Source organism: Canis aureus, chromosome 1, assembly GCF_053574225.1.
Source record: "Canis aureus isolate CA01 chromosome 1, VMU_Caureus_v.1.0, whole genome shotgun sequence".
Classification (NCBI taxonomy): Eukaryota; Metazoa; Chordata; class Mammalia; order Carnivora; family Canidae; genus Canis; species Canis aureus.
Window position 1 is genome coordinate 29,459,513 of NC_135611.1, and position 23,426 is coordinate 29,482,938.

Below are 23,426 nucleotides of genomic sequence, written 5' to 3' on the forward strand. Positions count from 1 at the left end.
TACAATAATCTTTCCTATTAATATTTTCCAAAAGACTACTGTGGAAGACACATAGCAAAATGCACATGTCAACGGACAACTTAGGACAAAGACTTTTATTTTACAATTAGAGTTAGGTTTAGGATACAAATAACTTTCAAGAGAGAGAATAGAGACAGATACTTCAAGGTACTGCTGTCCAATAGAACTTTCTATGATGACAGAAATGTTCTACATCTGTGTATGCTAGCCACTAGCCACATTTGGTCATTTGAGTTTAGATCTAGATTTAATTAATCTAGATTAACTAAAATTAAGTTGAAAAAAATATGAAAACAATTGTATTTATAATAGTATCAAAAAGAATTAAACCCTTAGGAATAAACTTAACCAAGAAGGCAGAAGACTTGTACACTAAAAACTAAAACACATTGCTAAAAGAAATGAAAGAAAACAATGGGAAGATATTCTGTGTTCACAGATTAGAAGACTTACTGTTAAAATGTCAGTACTACCCAAAATGATCCAGAGTCAAAGCAACCCCTATCAAAATCTATCGTCATTTTTTTGCAGAAATATAAAAATTCACCCTAAATTTAAATGGAACCTCAAGGAACCCTGAATAGATAAAATAATCTTGAAAACAAAGAAAAAAGAGACCTTCCACTTCCTGATTTCAAAAGATATCACAAAGCTTTAGTAATCAAAACTGTGTGGTACTGACACAAAGAGAGACATGTAGACCAATGGAGTACAGGGCCTAGAAATAAATCCTTGTGTACATGGTCAAAAGATCCTCAATAAGGGTGCCAAGATGACTCAATGGGGAAAAGATAGTCTCTTCAACAAATGTTGCTGGGAAGATTGGATATTCACGTGCCAAAGAATGTACTTGGACCCTTACCTTACACCGTATACAAAAACTAACTCAAGATGGATTAAAAACCTAAATATAACACTGTTTAAAACTATAAAATTCCTGCAAGAAAATAGGGGAAGCTTCATGACATTGGATTTGATACTGATTTCTTGGATATGACACCTGAAGCACAGGCAACAAAAGCAAAAATAGACAAATGGGATTATATCAAACTTAAAAACTATTATGCATCAAAGTACACAATCAACAGAGTAAAAAGGTAAACTACAGAATGAGAGAAATATCTACAAATCATATACCTGATAAGAGATTAATATGCAGAGTATGTAATATCCAGAATGTGTAAATATCCTACAACTCAATAAAAAATTAAAGGTTAAATAAATGAAAGAATAAGATTAAAAAATGAGCAAAGGACTTGAATAGGTATTTCTTCAAAAAAGATATGTAAATGGCCAACAAGCATATAAAAATGCTCAATGTCATGGATCATTAGAGAAATGCAAATGAAAACCACCATGAGATAGTACCTCATACCATTCAGATGGCTGCTAGAAAAACAAACAAAACCCCAGAAAATAACAAGTGTTGGTGAAGATATGGAAGAATTGGAACCCTTCTGCACTGCTGGTGGGAATGTAAATAAAATGGTGCAGTTGCCATGGAAAACAGTATGGCAGCTCCTTAAATTATTAGAAATAGAATTGCCACAAAATCCAATCTCACTTCTTGATGTATATATATGTATCCCAAAGAATTGAAGGCAGGATCTTGAAAAGATATTTGCTACCCATGTATATAGCAGTGCTATTCATAGTAGTCAAGAGGCAGAAGCAACTCAAATGTCCATCAGCAAATGAATGGCTTTACAAAATGTGGTGTATGTGTACATGTGTGTGTTTGTATGTATGTGTATACATACATACAACGGGATATTATTAGCCTTGAGAAGGAAAGAAATCCTGTCACATGCTAAAACATGGATGGACAGATCTGAAGGACATTATGCAAAGTGAAATAAGCCAGTTACAAAAAGACAAATGCCGTGTGACTCCATTTATTTTTTTTATTTATTTATTTTTTGTGACTCCATTTATATGAAGTATCTAAAGCAGTCAAATTCATAGAAACAAAGTAAAATGGTGGCTTGTCAGGGGTGGGAGAGGAGGAAATGGGGAGTTGTCCACTGGGCACAGTTCAATTTTGCAAGATTTAATTAGTTCTGGGGACAAGCTGCACAACATGAATATACATACCACTACTGAAATGACACTTAAAAACAATTAAGATGGTGAATTTGTTATATGTTTCCTTTACTATAATCATCTTTAAAAAGAAAATTAAATTTAAAATTCTGTTTGTCATTCTCACTAGCCACTTTTCTTTTCTTTTCTTTCCACTAACCACTTTTCAAGTGCTCCATGACCACATGTTGCTGATTGTTCAACTGAATTCCATAAGGGAGCTCTGGGGTATAAAAGACTTGTGAGTCACTTTCTGGATATAGGTATTTGCCTAAATGTTTGCATGTAAAGAGCTGAAAAGATAACCAATAAATCAAATATAGAAAGGGGAAGGCATTAAAAAAATTAAAATGGGTGAGAAAGTGGAGCTTTTGGATGGTATGATGAGAATCCCTCTCCTTTAATCTGTTGGCCAAGGGTCAACTTTCATTCTTCCCTCCTGGCACATCAGGTTGACCTTTTATCCACAACAAGATGTTTTTCCTTTGCTCAGTGTTTTTACCTCTTCAATAAGTACCTAACCTTTGGGGGCAAAATTCTTCTATTAGTTCTCATCCATAGCTAGGCACTGTGAAGCACTGATGTGCTAATGATGAGCAACTACCCAGATACCAAAGGTAGTTTCACCTCCAAGTCTCACCTGCAAGAATTCCTTGTGGGCCTGGATGTCTGACTCAATCAGGAATTAAACTGATTCCTGAAAGCCTGGGCCTTGGAAGAAAACTGCCTGTAGGCAAAGCCATCAAGCTCTCACAACCTTCAAATTATCCTCAAACATCTAAGCAAAATCCTTTGAAGCATCCATCAGCTTCATAAATCTCAACTGCTCTGGGAAGTTAAGACTGAAAATAAAATTGTTCAGCCTTTCATTAAATAGGTCATAGTGTTACCATGGGAGAGAGGCAATGAGATCTTCCAGTTGGCTGGGGGGTCCTTTAGGAGTAAGTACAATGCCTGACCATCACAGGGCAATGTCTACTTCTTTCAATGGCTACTAAATAACATACAGTTTGAGGAAGAAAGATTCTTGGAGACATACAAGTTACCTCATTGCATTTACGGCAGGAAATTAATTATAGGTGAAAATTAATGTTAGCTCAGCCACCTTGCCAGTAATTACAAGTACAAATTATATTCTTCATTTGCAAAATTTGAGTCTATAAAACAGCCCAGTTGCCTTTCAAGTATTAGTTACTTAGCAAATTGCTAGTGTTTTCAAAATACACTGTTACTATATTGTAAATGTGGGCCCTGATGGGGATTAGCTAAACAGATGAAAACTCTTTATTTTGCTTTTTGTTGAACCACATTTAGAGTTCAGCCAGCTTTTAGATATGGTTTAATAAAATGCAGAGGCAGCAGTCCAGGCCCACTTCCCCTTCAAAGACTTTCTTACTTTCAAAAATGTAAAAGTGTGCTGTCACGACACTTGCCGCATGCACACACTTGAATAAAGAATAGTTTTCATCCTCAGATTCACATTTTTAGGGGGAGCCAAACTCCCAAGTGGAGAGGAAGCATGAGGACACTACTGTCCAGGTGTGGGCACCTCCCACTCTGACACCCACACCGCACCTTGGGGTGGTGTTCACTCTGCACAGACACAGCAGACTTGCCTGGCTGCTCCCAACGGCTACTCACCGCTGTGCCATGAACAGTCCTCCTTCTCGCAGAGCCCTCCGGTGGTGTTATCAAGAATTTTGGTCGATCCATCAGATTTCTAGAGTGTGCAGCTTTGTAGGGCATGATGTTGATGGGGCCGCAAGATGCTGAACGAGGACAAATGGGGATAACTAGGGTGTAGGTGATTGTTTTATACACAAGAGTGCCAGAGGAGCAGTTGAAGGAAAGCCAAAAGCAGGTTCAGGAAAAGGAGCAAAGCAGAAATAGAGAAAAAAGTAGGGAGAAGAAGTTATTACCTAAAGGTGCCCAGAACCATCATATTCAGCTCTCCTCACAGTCCTATCAGTTTACAGTGTGTCCAAAAAGAAGCCATGTCCAAATGAAAACCCTAGGCTATGTAAGTTATTGGGCTATTTAAATAGAGATTAAAGATACAGATAGAGTCTAATAATTAAGGAAAGCAATGGCCTTATATTGCTATGAACTGATGGTTCTGGGAAAACACATTAGTGACAGATCATTTTTATATAAGGACTGTTTATAATCAGATTTTTCCTAATTAGCTTTAAGATGGAGTAAAAGGTGGAGATACAGGAAGCAAGCAAGCAGGCAAACAAGATGTACTCCAACTATTTCAGGAGTAAAGTTCAACAGCCAGTGGAAAAAAGCAACAGAATTTTTATAATGTTAAACAATCAAGTCTTACTAGGTGTTACAACTTGTTACAAGGATAACTAATAATTTCCAGAAATAAATTCTGTAAATGTTTTGTCTATTTAAAGCCAAATCAGATGCATGGCTTCTGGGTTTTCCCAAAAGCCAAGGCATTTGATGGTCTATAGCAAGCAGAAGAACATATGAGGATATAGGATGTAATCATTTAAAATGGTGATGAGGACACACATATGTTAAAACTGCCAAAAACAAAGTTGAATCATGGAATAGCTTTTACTGTTTTACTCAGGTTGGGATATTTTTGAAAAAAAATCACCCTTTCTGACTATTCAGTTTCACAGGAACACTGTCATTAATCAAGTGATTTATCAAGTGATTTCAAGCAAAAAATGGGTTTAAGGAAGTTCCTATAACACTACATATGTATCAAAAGTATGGTTACTAAGGTTCCAAGGTTCACTTTCAGATCTCACCCAGAAATCTTGTTCTCCAGCAAAAAAATAAGACAATGAAACATGACTCCTGAGAATATGATGTGCTTGGATGATGTTATAAAATGACTTTACCTGCCTATAGCCATTGTAGCAAACTTACGAAAAGACCATTATTTCAGCTAAGCATAATAGTATTTATTAATAAATTAAAAACTCAAAAGTTGGCAAGACAAATTAGGAATTCTGGAATTATAGAGTTAAAAAATGTTATTCTGATTTGTTCTACAAACAGAAAGTTGATCAGATTGCTTATTTATTCACGTGCTCTCTTATTAAACAATTTGCAGTATCTTGAGTCATCACTCAATGGTCAAGGCAGGGAATGGACTGGAAATTGCATTCTCTTTTCCAATCCTCTGAAAACAGAACTCTATTTCTTCAGGATAAACTAAAACACTTTGCATTCCCCCTCAGTCCTCCTTAAAAGAATATTTGTATCTTACTTGGGAGTTGACCTACGTCTTTGCCTTAGACTTTAATGGGGAAGGAAGATTCCTTTCATTGTGAGAAAGGAGAACCTAGTCTCATTTGGCTTCCTGTGATCACAGAGGAAACTATTTGAAAATAACTTTTTTCAAGTGCCACAACAAAGCATTTGCATTTCTCAGATAGGAAAGAGTTCATTAATGCAAAACTCTACCAAGCCAATCAAATGAATTTAAGTAAAGTAACATCCTGGCACAGGACACTTCTGTGGGATTAATGTCCAGGAGAGACACATATTGCCCAGGGCATATCCAGAGGCTATTTACCTTGTGCTCCAGGATCAAGAAACCCTAAACCATAGTCCTGCTCTGAGGCCAGGGTCTGACAGGAAGAAGAAAACAACAGAAATAGGATTTCACTTCCCTCCAGTGGAAAATAATTTTGGGGGTATCTATGGAGCACTTCCTGAGATGATCATGGGTGTAAGCCAATCTCATCATGGCTCTGGTTCATTCTTTATTACAGCGCTGATGTAGTATTAAGCAAAGAAAGACAATATCCTTAAATCTATCTAGTGGAGTTTGTACAAAACTCCTCAGACTTAATTGTTCAAGGAACACTGTCAGCCTGTAACAAACCCTGTAAATTCTTTCTAAGGACATTACGTCTCATGGAATTGGTTGTTGTTCTGAACAGCAACTACTGAAAAACCTGAAACCTTTAAATTATGTATTTGGATTATCTTGCCCTTCTGAAGAAAGAATAAGAGCAATAATACACAGTTATTTTTATTTTTCCAGAGTGCTCTTGATATCCCGAAGTAGTTTTCTTAAACATGAAAATTCTTCTATGGAGTGTCCAGTAGAAAGTCTTCTATACTATCCCTATTTCCTACTACTCTTGGTAACAAGTGGGCATTAATTTAACTTCTTCAAGATCTTCTAAATGAACTGTATGAAAAGGTACAGGGAAAAGATAATGCAATACAAGTGGCTGGAGTGTAGCATAGAGAATACAAATCTTATAATAATATTAATAACATTTATTGATGACTTACTATGTGGCGGGTACTACTCTAAACATTTTATGTGTATCAACTCATTTAATCTTAAGCTCTAATAATCACATGTATTTTAAATGTATTTTAAAAATGGGCATGGAGAGGTCAATGCAAAGCAGTGGCCACAAATGAGAGGTAAATTTCAAGTGCACTTATTACTTGTCCTGGGAGTCTGTAATCACCAAACACCCTAGGAGTAAGGATGGCTGTTTGGATCTGCTACTGCAACTCTGGCTCTGGATGTAGGTCATCCTTTTGCTAATGGCAACTGGATATAAGATGAACTTAAGAGACAACAGTCAAACGGAAAGACAAGAAAGACTGATTGCAGAGAGTAGATAGAAAAATAAAAGTGGTGAACACAGTGTTTTTGACAAGATGAATGTAAAGGATGTTTACATATATAATTTCAAGTGGAAAAAAAATGAAAACAACAGTTTTGGTTTGTTAAATATAAGCCATGTCAATGCAATAATAAGGTAACAATAATCTAAGGAATGTATTGATAAGAATGGGAACTCAAGAAAAGGCCTATGGATTGCTTTACACTAAAATAAATTACAAGAATGTGTCCATTTGTTAAAAGGAGAATGGAAGAGTTGCAAAGTAAAGAATAGCCAGTGAGCAGGTAGAAAGCACCCTGATTAAGTAGAACAACGAAGAGGGAAGATGGGAAGATGGGCAAGCAGAATGGGTGGGGCACAAGGACAGGATGCTGCAAAGGACTATAGGAGGAGCAAAAGAATTGACAGAAGTTAGTGGTGACAATGACAACAGCAGACACTTTTTCAGCTGCGAGGCAGTCATTAATATGAAACAATGTACAGTGTGGAGATTCCAAAGCATGAGTGCCCTAGACTATTTGGATCCTACAATACAGGACTGAAAGCAGTTTTACAGTTTCTTCAATTAGCTAGACATGCGGAAGAACTTCCATGACTTTTCTAAAAGTAGGACATTCACAGGCAGAAAATAAACTATCTTGAGGGATCCCTGGGTGGCGCAGCGGTTTGGCGCCTGCCTTTGGCCCAGGGCGTGATCCTGGAGACCCGGGATCGAATCCCACATCGGGCTCCCGGTGCATGGAGCCTGCTTCTCCCTCTGCCTGTGTCTCTGCCTCTGTCTCTCTCTGTATCTGTCATAAATAAAAAAAAAAAAAAAAAAAAAAAACTATCTTGAAATAAGCGGTACTTTCTCCTCTGGAAAAATCTCAGATGCGATGTGACAGCTGACAGGAGAGTTCCTTCACAGAAAACACAGAACACTGTGGGGTCCACCTAATTGAATGCATAACTCTATACAGAGCAGCACCCCAGGCACCCAGGATGGAGGGCACGTTAAGACCCAATCCACCGATTAAAATTCTAAGTGGCTCTGGTATAAGTCACTTATTGTCACTGCCCTTGGTTTCCACAAGCAGGTGGTAGGAATGTCTGTACTTGCTTTTTCAACTGCCTCCTGGAGGTACTGTGAGAATTAGGGTTGTTAATAGCTCATTGGGCACCATAGATGAAAAAAAAAATCATAAAACCACCAAGAATTATTTGCAAAGAGGGTGAATTAACATGAAGAGACGTGCAGAAGCAAAGCATTTTTAAAGGGAACTTTATGATGTAATTTCCTAAGTGCCAAAGACAAGGGCTGCTAGGCTGGTTACAGAGATATACCAATTGCACCCAGAGATATTTGGGAAAAACAGAATCAACTCACCGTGAAAGGAGATGTTGCCAAAAGCTGAATGTGTATCTTTCTTTCCAGATAGATATAGGCTCTACGCTAACTTCTCATTAAACTAATTGGCTCATTCAGGCATGCTTTGCATTTCAAAAATGTAGAGGAGTTGTAACTAATTACAATAACCAGTCCTTGGCACATTCTCCATATTTTCAAAGTATGTAACAAAGAAGAAGACTGTAATTAGCCTTCTCCACAACTCCTAGAGATTTGAGAGGGTACTAATTCCTAGATTACATATGAAAGACTGGCACAGGCAGAAGGAGCTAGCCCACAGCCACTCTTAAGCAAGAAACTCTTGCTGAAATTGTCCTGGGTTTTGCTTGTATTCTCAAGTCAATCTATTAGTATTAAATATTAAATCATGTCTACCTCTGATCATCTGCTCAGATGCAGGGGCAGAAAGAAAGGCGGGGAAGGGGTCGGTGTTTCGGGTGATGTTACCAACAACCCAGAAGCATCTGAAGCCATCTGATCACAAGGAGGGGCGTCCTTTGTCTGCCTGGCATCTGGTGTCCAGATAAGATGTGAAAGGAAAACAATACCAGGAGCATGAAACCAACACCAACAGACATTTCCAAAGCCACTGCACCCAAGGAGAGAGAAGCAAACACACTGGGGAAAGCCCGGGATGTGATTAGATGAATAGCGGTAGCTCAGATGTGCATCAAAAGGTTGGACTTTACCTCACCAAGAAAGTTCCACCTTGACAGTTTTACCTGTATCTCCAGACAAGGCAGCTGTGCTTTTACTTCGGGCCAGGAACGAGTGTGTGGGCGTCAGCAGTCTGTTAACAACGCTGCTCTCCCATGGGCTGAGCTGCAGGCGGCGAGCTAAACGTCACCACATAAGCAAGATGTTAGAGGAATTCTTTCCTGGGGCAAGAGGGTGCAAGAGCATCAAACTTATTGCTTCCATATGCCAGGCCTTCAAGAGACGAGGCTCTCCAACCAAGCAGGACGGCTAGCATACGGTCTGGGAGACGGGAACTTTGCCCAAAGGAGGAGCTATTCCATAATGTTGCCTTTCTTTAAGATATTAAGTTTGGGACAGGCTCTATGTTAGATTTATGTTTGCAGATTTTGTTAGCCACCTTCCTTTCGGTGTGAAAAAGTAACAAAACAGAAACATCAGGTCACCTACAGGTTTGGCGTCTAGTTGTGCCCATCTGCCCTTGTCAGGATGGGCAGTGATCTAATGGCACATACCTCGGCCAAAGGGCTTCCTAAGTATCCTGAATACTCAACTCCAACACAGGCTATGGCAGCTTAATGCAGGACTGCATGTCTATATAAACAAAGACTGAAAGGGTCTCCATTACATTTTGCCAGATGTTCATGAACTGCTACTTCGTCAGTTGGGGGAAATTAGATATAATAAAAGGAAAGAGGACTCATGCAAAGTTCTGTCTGATTTCCTTTTGACTTTCCCATTCAGTAAGCCAGGTTCTCTCAAGCCTGTTTTGGCAACAATGTAAACAAATCTGGTGGAAGATAAGGGTAAAGCTGAAGCAAGATGAAATTAAACAGAAAAACCAAAATCTAATCTAAACCTAATGTTAGAAATTACTAGTGAGTGCATGAAGATTCCAGGAAATAGATTTAAGATAATACAGTGAATATGGTTTATTCCATATGGTTTATTTAGGATAATACAGTGAATATGGTTCCAAACTATACTGGGGCTTGGTGGCAAGACCACCATAAATTATAAATTATAAATTAATGACTTTGCTTATATTGTTAGCTTCCAGTGGTGGTCCATGAAAATACAGAAGCTACTGTCCAAAAAATATCAGGAAAAAAGCTTGCAAGATCCTACAAATATCACTAAAGTAATCATACATCTCTATTTTAGGGCACACCGCTAAGTCACTGATAAAAGTCTTTAAAACTGTCTAAACATGACAAGGCCAGTTCTGCTCTGTACTATAAACAGCAGGTGCAAATATTCTTGCCTCTGGAGCCAATAATCTGTATTGCTGTATTTATATGCTGTATTTTATATGCTGTATTTTATAGGAATGACGTTGAAATTCTAAAAGATTAGTTTTAGTTAACAGGAATTAGTTGATGTTAAATGTTTTTGCAGGAAATACCTATTCCTTTTGAAAGGAACTACCAACCTCCAGTAAGTATCCTAATTATCTGACTTCATTTTTAAAAAGTGGTTATTTTGATCAAGGCTGTGGTGAATTTAAGAATTAGTGAATTATTTATTGGATTTCCTGTTATTAGGAGAGTCTTCACAGTTAAATGAAATCTTATCTGACAGACATAAATAAAAGGATGTATATATATATGTATGTGTTGTATATATACAATTACATATATAATACAGTAATAGTTGTATAGTAGAATGCACAATAGAACAAGTGCTGTTATACACTCTAATATGGCAGTGTGTGTATGTGTGCATCAACAATGGAATTTAATGTACACTAAAAGTAGAATAGTCACACAATAAAACCAATGGGGAAGAGTGAGGAGGATGAAATGAAAATCTTCAACAGAACTATACTTTTTAAAGTAGATGAGAAAGGGAAGAAGAAAGGAACCCTCTATTTCCTTGACAAACTCTGTAGGATGACTGGCTCACAACTGCAGAGATGGTTTGTCATTGAGAAGACATATCCTTTCTCTGCCCTGGCTTAAGAAGTTAACTTTTTATTTCTGTGAGTCTTGAAAGTATCAACCAAAGAATTTGCCTCAAATGAAGATTGCCTCTTTGACTTGTGTTTGAAGCAAATCTGAAGAGATTTGTTTTATAGCTGACACTGTGAATGAAAGATTTTGACAGAAGGAACATGTTTCTACTTCTTCTGTGTTCATTACTATGACCTGAATAAGAGAGAGACAGAGAGAGATCTCTTTTTCTTAAGATAACATTTTAGTAAAGGTTAGGACAGGAGAGTTAGTTTGTTGTTTTTCTCCCACCCACCTAGAGGGGCCTGATTTTAAGATGATAAGCTTCTGAAGGAAGAGATACTAATTCTCGTGAAACAACTTACAGTATTGATCCTACTTAAGCACTTAAAAATGAGATATTAAAAATTCCTGTAATAGACCATCTGAACCAGGGGAGGCAAACAAACATTATAGACATTTATACTACCACAGTCATCCATAAGCAGGAAATCACTGTTCAGTTTCAGATAGGTGCCATGCAAAAATCAGGCAAGTACTGCCAGATCCTGATAGTTCATCATAAGTAGGAAATGCAAATATTATGTGAGGTATTCCATTTTTAGAATGATGGCAGTGAATTCAAATTAAAGCAAGAACAAAAACCCCTGCTCAGGTCAAAAAGAACCTGAATGCAGAATGCAGCTTTAGGTCTACCACCATGTCCTATGATCTAGATTCTAGGGAAAAATGTATGGACTAATTTTAAGCAAACAGTAGGCAACTTCATTTCTTTTCTTTTTTTTTTTTTTTTGTTGTTGTTGTTTGAAATTCCTTATTCTTCCTTGAGAAAAATCTGGTTAAGTAGGAGCTTAAGAATATTAAGAAACACATTTTTAATGTGAAAATTTCCAGTGGCAATATTCTCTCCATTGCAGCAATTATAAAAACCTTTGGTAATCAGAGGTTTCCTTTAACTTGGGTCATTTTATCAGTCTATGTGACACTATATTCATGTTTGATAATAAAAATATTTAAAAATAAGTAGGGCACAGGCAGAGAGCTCATGGATGTCATGCATTAGTGCTGGAGGACCTGGGGAAACACATGTTAGCAAAGTGGGTATTTACCAAACGGTATGGAAATATTTTAGTATTTTTAATAACCAGGAGAGCATTCCAGCTGAACGTCAACCTTGATAGCATCAGAGCCTCAATTTAATATCAGCTTTAAGGCCTATGCTAGAGGGCTGAGAAAGCCCAGACAATCTGGTAAATGGTGTACATTCTTTAATACATTGCCAGTAAAAGCCTCTAACTTAAAATTCAATAAGGATACTTCCTAGTTTAATAAAGCATAACCAACTTTTAAAAATAGCAGAAAAAAATAAAGTTAGCAGAAAAGAAAATGAACTAAGTTACTTAAATTTATAAATTATAGAAGTTCAAATTCAGAAGAATTTCTAGTCTCATTAAAAGGCCTAGCCATCTCACTGTCCTACTGAAAGTTCTAACTTTAAAAAAAGAAAAAAAAATTGCTTCCTGGACCATATGGGAGGCTCTTGGGTGAACTGAATCTTCCTTCCTGGCCAAACCTGACCTCGTCTTTTAGACCCAGGCAGGAACTGGTAGTTCACACAATTCTTTTGACAAGGTGGCAGAGAAGCAGAACTCCCCAATTTAGTGCTCTCCCTTTGCTCTATTAGTCCAGCTTAGGATTTGATTTGATAGGTCACACGATTCAAGGGGCAGTTTCCTGGATTTGGCTATGAACTGGCTGTTGAACTTCCCTTAATCCTTAACCTCACTCAAAGCAAGAATGCATACAGTCAGGGTGATCTAAGGAAGGACATCCATGAAGGTAAGAGGATGCAGCACAACAACAACATGGGTTAGTTGCTGGTGATCTCTGTGCTAGATCCTTTCTCCAACAATTAATCTGTAACACATGAATTTGGGTCTTTCACCTCTGTCCATCATCTCTGGAATTCTGTTACCCCAACTGGAACAGATGAGCCATCCAGTAAAACTTTCTCAGTTCTAAGATCCTATTAAGAATATTCCATCAGATATGATCATTCAGAATCTATTAAACATTCCTGTTGCTAGTTGACAAATTACTGTTGTCCCATAGAAGGGTGATAGGAAATTGTTCAGTTTACTGCCCAACTACCCCAATTTCAGCTGTGGAACTGAAGGAGGTAGTTGGTAAGATTGACTTCAAAGTACCATAAAATCACAATTGTAGTTTGTTTTAGACATAGGTTCACAAAAGTATGAAACTAAAACGCTGAGTAAGGGATCAAATCCAAAGAATTTTAGTATATGTGCTGCCGAAGCAAGCACTCAAATCCAAAGAAAAGGTGAGTAGACAACTGTTAAGAATGGCACTCATATGCTGTATTTCATATTAAAGGAATGGGTTTGAAGATAAAAGCTGTTTATGAAAGGAATGTTAATTCATAATACTTTTCTCTAAGATGCAAAAGAAAAAAGGTACGTAATTTGACTATATGTCTAATATTGATGATTTAGGCATATTAGTTAAAAAAAAGGAATAGTTAAGGTTAAAAAGCAAGAGCAGGAAGTTGTTCAACATTTACTACTTTAAGAGATTAGTTATTAGTTTTATAACAGCAACATGTACAATATTGTACATTACAATGACACAAGTTTTACACAATACAGAATATATGGATACACACAGAACATGCACACACTGCATTCTTTACAAAGACTATAAACACTGAATGTTTCCCAGTAAAGCATTCAAAATAACCACAATTTGTTACTTTTAAAGAATATATGTTTTTATATTGCACAATAATTCTTTGGTTTTCTAATTTAAGGTCATTTTAAGTTCTGTAAAACCGTAGCTCATCTTAAAAACTTGATTTTTCCTTCTATGATATATAGATGTATAAAGTAAAACTTTAATTTTATAAATAACCCAACATTCATGTACTGTAAATCCATGGGATGAATAAAACTCAAAATTCAAATAAAACATTAACTGGGGACTATGATTATTAAAACTTGTAGGAGACTTCAGTGATGATATTCTTGAAGCTAAGCCAAATCCCTGAAGGGTAAAATGAATGGACACCAAGAACCGATCACACACACACACAAGAAATGCAAGTAAGCAAGGTTTGGTTAAATGAGAAATCAAATAGCAAAATGAAATCTACCAACATGAATCATTTAAAAAGATTTCTTAGAAAGTCAAAGCTTGGCATTCCCCAAGTACAGATGAAAAGTCAAAGACAACATGATTGAAGGAAAATAATTGTTCACAACAAAGATTTTTGCAATGTTGGTGGATAAGTGGGTGATTTCTGGAACTGTAAACTCATTTACTAAAAAGTTGAGAAGCACCGCTTCCATGATGGCTAAATGCAACCATTCAGCCAAGTTCTAAAATGAGCAAGGTTCTTGTCGCAAGGGAAATGCTGCTCAGCCGTTTACTGCTTTTTTACTTTGAAGTTGTGTTCTTCCTATTTAAGAAACGTAGGGAAAGCAACTTCAGATGCTTATTTTTAGCTGTAACATCCAGAAAAAAAAAAAAGCATTAAGTAAATAACAGAACACTTTTTTTTGTTGTTGTTTTCCTTTTGACTGTACCTCTATCTGGAGAATTTAGTAAAGTTGCAGATGAAGAGGAGAGCCGCTTGCTAATGACGGGATCAACATGTTTCGAAAGATTCATGGTGGAAACTGACCGCCTGTCTGGATCTAAAACAAATGGAGATAATGCTAATTGACAGCCGGCATGCAGGATTGCAATTTCCTAGTTCACTGATGGAAGGAAAAACTAGAATTGGATGCTTTCAGCTCTATTACTAGATCTTACATAATAGCACAGTTTTCTAAATGGACATCTTAAAGGTAACTTCAAGGTTAGAAATAAAATTCATTTTTCTCATAGGATAAAATAAATATTAAGCACACCAGTTTGTCAGCCAGGGAAGTTCAAGCATATTGTTACAATAATACAACAGACAGACAAGGACCAAAGGCAGATCACTGGAGGGCAAATACAATAATGGGGCTGACTGTACAGCAAAGAGAGGTTTGTAAAAGTGGATGCCCTTAGAATTTCCCCAAATAGGAACAAGGGAGTAGTAATAGGGCTGGTGAAATAGAATGCAAACACTAGGAGAAAAAAAAAAAAAAAAAAAAGAACATCAGGTTCTATGCATTTGCTGCTACCTTTTCTTGTAGAGCCAGTCACTTTACCTAGGCCATTAAAGTTCACTATAGAAAAATAGATTAAGGGGATCCCTGGGTGGCGCAGCGGTTTGGCGCCTGCCTTTGGCCCAGGGCGCGATCCTGGAGACCCGGGATCGAATCCCACATCGGGCTCCCGGTGCATGGAGCCTGCTTCTCCCTCTGCCTATGTCTCTGCCTCTCTCTCTCTCTCTCTCTCTCTGTGACTATCATAAATAAATAAAAATTAAAAAAAAAAAAAAAAAAAGAAAAAAAAAGAAAAATAGATTAAAAAGAAAGAAGAAGAAACACTCTAGGTTTGGAACAATGTAGCATTTCTTCTTAAAGTCTACAAGTAACCATACCTCTGTGCCTATAACACGGATTTTAGGGTGGTTTACAAATGTAGAATCAGTCCACAAATTTGCCCAACAAAACTGACGGCAATATAAAGAAAATCAGAATTCTTCAAGCTTATTAATCAAACTGTTGATCCTATAGGTGAGTAATTTTAGAGTAATTCTTAAAGTTCTGTGAGATCAAAAGGCAAAAATCAGTTCTGTTCATCTGCTGTCTGTATGGTGGAACCAGGTGGTAGCCATCCTCACTAGAATAGATCATGTTCCCCAAATAAAAGTCTAAATAGAGTAAAAGTCTAAAAAATCTCATTATATTTATTCAGGAAGGGAAAACAGATTGTTTTGACGATGACTGCCAAAGTTAAAAAGGGCTTTGCCATATTTTGTTTACCATTGTTAGCTTCTTCTAAAACTAAAAACAAAAAGTATTCCTCATGGTATATGCCTTTAAAACCCAGTTCTATCATTGGTCTATCAATGTCTAAGTAACACTGCTAGTCAACATTTTACAGTAAACTTCCCTCCACAGAATAACCATTTTTGGCCATTATTTATAGTGTATGGGGATAAACAAGTTTTCTACCAACATCAGACATTCCTATCTCTACTAGGATGTATTTGTATGGTTGAAGCAACTCAATTAGAAAACAAACAAACACAGACATCACGCCTGTGACGTAAATTAACACTTAACTGATAGGCCCTTGGAGCAATCCTGAAGATTAAGGATAATGTATCAAAAGGAAGATCTTAATGATGAAATGTAAGGCCCAGGGACACAAGGAAGGGTAACAAAAGTCATTTCTGGGTGACTGACAGCAATACATTTTCTGATACTGTTTTTATATGTTAAGCTTTAGTCAGGGGACATTGTGTCTGCCTGCAGGCCTACTCTGCCTGGTGAAAATTATAGAGGTATAATGCATACTTATTATATTACTTAATAAGATCATTTTTAATCATTTCTTTTTCTCACTCAACAAAATACAAATTCACAAAGGATTCTGAAAGAATCAGTTTAAAAAATTTACAAACCAGTGCAAGTTGATGAGTGAGCCGTAAGGCAACACACAGATTTAATCTGGATTAAATTTAATTTCTAAGATGTTTTTTTCTTTTTTTTTTAAAGATTATTTATTTATTTATTTATTTATTCATTCATTCATTCATTCATTCATTCATTCATTCATTCATTCATGATAGACAGAGAGAGAGAGAGAGAGACAGAGAGAGAGAGAGGCAGAGACACAGGCAGAGGGAGAAGCAGGCTCCATGCAGGGAGCCTGATGTGGGACTCGATCCCGGGTCTCCAGGATCACGCCCTGGGCCAAAGGCAGGCGCTAAACCGCTGAGCCACCCAGAGATCCCCCCCCTTTTTTTTCTTTTTAAAGATTTTATTTATTCATTAGAGACAGACAGAGGGGGTGGTGTGGGGGCAGAGAGAGAAGCAGGCTCCATGCAAGAAGCCTGATGTGGGACTCAATCCTGGGACTCCAGGATCACACCTTGGGCTGAAGGCAGGTGCTAAACTGCTGAGCCACCCAGGCATCCCCTAAGATCTGTTTTTTGATCAGCAAACACTGACTGGGTTGCCCATTCTGAGTGAGTAATTGCTATAAAGGAGTAAGACCAGTTACTGTTCTTAAGATCACGGCAGATTACTGCAACCTTTGAGAATTTTGGCAAATTCCAGTTCTTTTCAAACTTTTTTTTTTTTTTCCTTTTCAAACTTCTGAATTCTAGTTTAGTAGCAATTTTCTCTAATTCAGAGCCCTTATAATAAAAATAGATATTTTCCAAGTGCTAACAAATACAGCATGAGTTACTCTTGCTCCAAGTTGCAGAAATAAAGATCATATACTGAATGCTGAGTGTGGAACCAAGAATTAAAACTAAACAACTGTATTTCCCCTCAAAAATATTTGAAAACTTCTAATGGAGTATACTTCTGCCATACACAAGTAAAAGATGAAGCCAAGTAAAAGAAAAATAAGGTTATAAAAATATATATTCTTATATAGAATATATATGTAAAACTGCCCCTAGAATAAAATATCACACATAAATGAGCTTTAGGAGTACAGATTTGACATGTGCCCTACAAAGTACCACTGGGTCATTAAAAGCCAAGGGGGAAAAAAAGTGTTTTCAAATATAGTTCAACATCATAGGAAAGTAAGTTGTGGTAATGTACTTTTAGAATTTTTAAAATAAAGGGGTTCTATTGGATACACTGAATGTTAGGAATGGAAGAACAGAGCAAACAAAAATTCATGGTTATTTAGATTAAAACTAAGAGCAGAAACAGCAGTACTGACCAGTGGGGATGGGGATGTTCGCGAGGTGAGAGCACAAACTGGATGTACTTTGATCCCAGGTAATTTATTAACTAAAAAACACTTCTTAAAGGTTTTTTTTTTCCCCCCAAATGATCTCTTAAAGAGAAAGTAAACACATAATATGTCATTACGTTATTTCAACACCTTCAAGTCACCAGAGTTCTATCATCACACTTAAGAAACACTGTGCCATATCCCAGATCTAGGTCTATGCAATAGGGTATTAAGCATGCATTATGACTAAGGTAGTGATGGTTCAGCTATTGATGAACTGTTGTTCCTAGGTCGGAGGTGCTAGCTATAGGTCAGGCAATCAGCAACCACAGGGATGTCTGTACCAGATTTTCTAGTACCACCAAGAGTTGTGAAGTGGTGGTCCAGGCCTGCTAAATCGAGAAAGGTGAATGATGATTCAACAAAACCACCTGGGGACAGAATGTAAGACAATGATTTTTCAAAGTAAATAATAATAATAATAATAAAAATGTCATTAGACTCACACAGATGTAAAAGAACTGACACATTATATAAAATTCGAGGTGTATTGAATTTACAGTACAAAAATAAAGCCTTTCCCTAAGTCCAAATTTCAGTATGACTTTATGTCCATTCAAGAACGAGGGAATGGCTGAGACATTCATGGTTTCTAGTTTCAGAACCTGCACTTTTTTGGGCAGAGCATTAATGCTGCACATGCTTTATGGTCCAAATACACAAGCTCATACTATTGGTTATGATCAGTCAATACTGCTATGTTTCTTCTAGAAAAAAAAATCAGTTAACTTATTCCATAATCCTGAAATCTTAATGCAAATGATTACTTAAAATAACATAGAGTGGAAACCACATGTTTACTTAGGAATGTTGCATAGATTTCTAGCTCTTCAAGGAATTATGTAACAAAAAGGAAAAGCAGCCGGTGTTAAGGGAGAGAACTTTATCTTCTTACCTTCATCACCCTCTTATCCTCAAACAATAGGAGCATCATTTAATTATAGTTTAATTATTTCAGCTTGATTTTTGTTTTGGAAACACAGACTTAGAAAAAAAGAAGCAACTGCCCTTTTGCGGTCCAGGAAGAAAGCAGGGATTCTGAAAGCATCACCATTTGTTACCTGCACTGCGGATGCTAGGGCTCCCATGGAGAGGGCCTCCCCATGACCACCGGTTTTGCTTCTGTTTTGGCTTCTGGCTCCTTTCCATTGTTCGTCTTACAACAGCTTCATGGCGTTCCTTCAATGGAAGAGAGGAGTGGATGATGAGATTCGATCTGGTTGTTTGAGACTTCTTCAATTTAAGGCAGAATGGAGTAAAGGCACTACTGGAATTTCTATCTTAGTACTCCTACTTCCTAACTTTTATACCTTCTCTTAGGGTAGGAGTAATATCAACCTGCGAGAGTTACTGAAATCATCAGGTCCCAGTTGGTAAAGCTCTTGGCAAACGACAGGTACTTATATAAACAACCCTTGTTATGGCTACCAGGAGTGTGGTGCTTTCATCAATTCATGTAAGCATGGTGATACAGGTCTTAGGTTAAGCAGATGCTAAACAAATGTGGTACCATATCTTAAAAAAAAAAATGCAGTTCAGAATCTGAGCAGGTGGGTAATCCTGACTCCACGACTTACTCATTCTGAGTCTGCATGTTCATTTTTGCAAAAACTGATATATCAACACTCAAGGGTTGAGTAAAGATTAAATGAGATAATCTATGTGAAAATGTAAACAGTAAAGCCCTAAAGAAATCCAATTCCTTGGAGTCCTCTCCATATTTTCGTATAGATGAACTGCACAGGGGTAAGTTATGGCTCTAGACCAAAGGCCCGGGCTTTCAAAGTTTTTGCGAAAATAATGGTAACAATTACACCATTCACTACCTGCCTTCCATACCCCAACCTCCCTAGAAGCTGTGACTATCTATAAAACTGATTACTTAATGTTGCTATGCATACCAGCACCTTAAGGGAAGGTTTCGAATTTCTGAAATAGACCTCCCATTTGCTGCCCACGGCAGCCTCTTACTTTGTCTTCCTCCAGCCTCTGCCTCCGCTTTTCCTCCACAGCAGCCCTCCTCCGCTCCTCCTTCAGCCTCTGTTCTTCTAGTTTCTTCTTTCGTTCTTCCAAGTGCTTTTCATAGTGCTGCCGGGCTCGCTCTTCCCTTTCTAACCAGATTATTTCTCTCGCAGCTTCAGGAAGAAAAAACAATGGAAATCAAACACAAGCAGGTTTAGAACTTGAACAGGTATTGGGGAGCCTGGTTGGCTCAGTCAGTTAAATGTCAGACTCCTGATTTTGGCTCAGGGATAATCTCAGGGTTGTGAGATGGAGCCCCCCTGCTGGGCTCTGCCCTGGGCTTGGAGCCTGCTTAAGTTTCTCTTTCTCCCTCAGCCCGTCTCCACCCTGCTTGCATATACACATACTCTCTCTCTTGAAAATCAGAAAAACAAAAAAGTTTTATAGGTAGGACTGTATATAAATGGCCCACATTGAACAAATATGGGTTCTTGGGTTTTGTATTTATCAAACCTGACCTTTGCTTTCCTTAAATTTTGAGGGAAAAAAGGACCACTGTTAATTTCTAGCATAATTTATTCTGATAACAATGAGGTCAAAGAAGATACACTAAATTCTACTCTTTGGGAATCCCTACAGTCCTCTAATTTGGTAGGTTAGTACAACAGAATAATGCATACATCACATGCTCTGGTCTCAATTCTGATTACTGATATGATGCTCTTATAACCAATAGTACCATTTGTCTCTCTCTCTCCTCTTAAAAAATGTGATATCCTTCACATCAAAAGCCTGTGACTATAGTTGTTTCAACACAGCATTGGTTCTCTGAAAGTATTAAAAGAATTGAGGAGAAAATCCCAAAATTGATAGCTGATAAAAGATATATTAAATGCCTTACAGATTTATCACACTGAGTAAGCTAAGTGATGTGAGACTAAATAAGCAGCTCTTGCCCACAACATTCTGGTTAGATAAATCTATTAATATCACAGGCTGAATGAAAATGCACAATGCAGAAAATATTGTTCAGTGATAGAGTGTTTCTTTTCTCCTTTACATACACATGGTCCTTCCTCATTTTAGTGGAATACATACCCCACAAAACTTTTTTTTTTTAGTATAATGCTTCCTTGATCTGTGATAACTGAAGAGATCTTTAATATGAGCTATTAACAATACTGTTGGTAAAAGGGTCCAAACAAAATTTAGAGCATAAACCTTGAGAATAATACATGGGATATAAGTTAAAATGTTACTTCTTAAGAGAAAAAAATTAAAATTCGGAACATTTGTTTCCTCTAAATGTTTACTATCAAAGATTCTGCATTTCTGCTACCATTAAATATTTCCAAAGCTGTTCATTTGAGGAGACAAATCTACTGAAAGCAATCTGAATTGACTTTGTGTGAAAAGGCAAGAACAATTCAAGATGGGTTTGTCTTATGACATCACTCAGGGTGGTAGCAGAGACAACTGGGTTCTCCCAGCTCTGCTACTAATGGGTGGTGAGATCTTAAGACAAATTCATTTGAATTTTAGTTTTCTCTTGTTTCCCAAAAGATGTGGAAATTGATTTTCAAGATTTCTTCCAAGTTTAAATGCCCAGGGCTCTAAAGAAATTCTCAGGTCCAAGTTGAAAATTTACTTTAGTAAAAGCACATAGTGTGTGTCCAATAAATATTTGCTGAATGAGTGAATAAATAAAAACACTCTGAGAGGGCAGCCCAGGTGGCTCAGTGGTTTAGCACCGCCTTCAGCCCAGGGCGTGATCCTGGAGACCCGGGATCAAGTCACACTTTGGGTTCCCTTCATGGAGCCTGCTTCTCCCTCTGCCTGTGTCTCTGCTCTCTCTCTCTCTCTCTCTCTCTCTCTCTGTCTTTCATGAATAAATAAATAAAATCTTAAAAAAAAAAAACACTGAGAATGCACATTGAAAGTAACAGATGGGGAACATAATTTAACATGCTTTATTTTATTTTTCAAATGATTTTATTTATTTATTCATGAGAGACAGAGAGAAAGAGGCAGAGACAAAGGCAGAGGGAGAAGCAGGCTCCCTCCGGGGAGCCTGATGTGGGACTCGATCCCAGGACCCTGGGATCCTGACCTGAGCCAAAGGCAGATGCTAAACCGCTGAGCTGCCCAGGTGCCCCATTCTAACATGTTTTAAAGGTGAATTTACTGTGATCACACACTTGTGCACATAATATCTTTTGGATTTCTTATATGGGAATACCTTACAGGCAGGCTTTCAATGGTACCACACATTTTAGTTCATTTAAAAAGGTAGATATACAGTGATAGACTTTTGTCGAAGCTTAAATAGTACAAAATATTAAAAGGCAAAATGAAGGTTTTCCTCTAACCTTAGACCTTTTTATATTCCACTTCTACCTTTTGTATAAATATAAAAGAAAAAAAAGATAAAAATTCATGCATACTGTAGTATATATAGTACACCTCTGCTCCGAGTCTTGCTTTTTTTCACTGAAAAAATATCTTAGAGATATTTGCACATCAACACATAAAACATAAATCCAATAGCCTTTTTAATGGCTATGTAATATTCCATTGCCCACATACTTTATTTTAATATAATCAGATACTGATAAATTATCTAAGTTTCTAGTATTTTATCAATTCAGACCTTGGGTGACATTGTACTCTTATGACCTTTGTAGATATGTGAACACATCTTTGTAGAAGTAGAATTGCTTAATCAGAGGGAATATACATTTAAAATTTTGATAGCTACTGTCATATAATCCTCTGTGGAGGTCACACCAATTTATACTTCCACTGACAATGGATGAGAATCACAGGCAGAAAAAGAAATGGATTCGTACCCTGAACCCTGAAGACAGGCAGTAGGATATATCTATTCTTAACTCTTTGCTTTCAAACTACATAGTCTTTGACTTTTATACCTCATGTTGAGGAAAACTTCAGATTCTTTAAGGATATTTAAGAATGTAGTATTTTCTTTTCCTTTAAGATATTCCAGAAGCCAAAAGACAAAATAAGAAAAACAAGTTTATGGAATGTTAAGAAAATATTTTTTAAAACTGCTAAAGTAAATTTATAAAATTAGAGTTTATCAGGTCACAGGTTAATTTTCCTTAAATCATGTTTTTCATTAGGCTACTTTCTTGCTCATGAATATTTGCCATTATTTTCACATTAAACTGAAACTCCACTGATTTCTAAAGTCCTCTCTAAACTTGGTCTTAATACCCTTCTGTGGCCCTATTCTGCATTGCTCTCCAAAATAGCCTCTTAATTCTAAATATGCTTATTTCCCCTTACTGCCCCTTCCAAACAACCCATGCTTCTTCCATCTCTTTGCTCCCATTGTTGCTCTGCTAAGAAAGTTGCCATCATTGTTTATTCAAACTGATCCATCCGTTAAAGCAGTGGTCTTACAAGTAATATATTTCAGAATCACATGTGGGAGGGGGGTATGTGTGTGTATCTGTGGGGGAGGAGTACTGGCTAAAATGTAAATTCCTGGGCTCTCACCCTCATATTCAGATTTACCAATTCTAGGATGGGGCCTAAGAATCTGAATTTTGAACAAACCTCCCAGGTGAGCCTGGGTGATCCCAAGTGCTGTACTGATGGCATTTGGAGGAACACTGCCCTCAAGATCCTCAGGAGCTTTGACTCTTCGGCGGTGCGTGTGTGTGTGTGTGTGTGTGTCAGTGCTGCTTTTATGACATCTACCATAAACTTCAGTATTTCTTCTATTCTGATTTCCAGGTA

General features: G+C 37.2%; 1 protein-coding gene across 13 annotated transcripts in view; it reads right to left on the bottom strand.

Moving 5' to 3' along the window:
* The window catches only part of MAP7 (microtubule associated protein 7), a 173,659-nt gene that overhangs the window by 19,651 nt on the left and 130,582 nt on the right, over window positions 1-23,426 (bottom strand). For 4 of the 13 annotated variants that reach the window (XM_077894317.1, XM_077894311.1, XM_077894300.1 and 1 more), the window contains exons 4-8: window positions 19,671-19,834; window positions 18,761-18,878; window positions 14,363-14,473; window positions 8,835-8,948; window positions 3,745-3,872 (exon numbers count right to left, since the gene is read on the bottom strand). In XM_077894317.1, the coding sequence (XP_077750443.1) occupies window positions 3,745-3,872; window positions 8,835-8,948; window positions 14,363-14,473; window positions 18,761-18,878; window positions 19,671-19,834 (635 nt within the window). Of the gene's footprint in view, window positions 1-3,744; window positions 3,897-8,834; window positions 8,949-14,362; window positions 14,474-18,760; window positions 18,879-19,670; window positions 19,835-23,426 lie in introns of all 13 variants that reach the window. The other 9 variants (XM_077894308.1, XM_077894299.1, XM_077894301.1 and 6 more) reach the window with 4 other exon arrangements.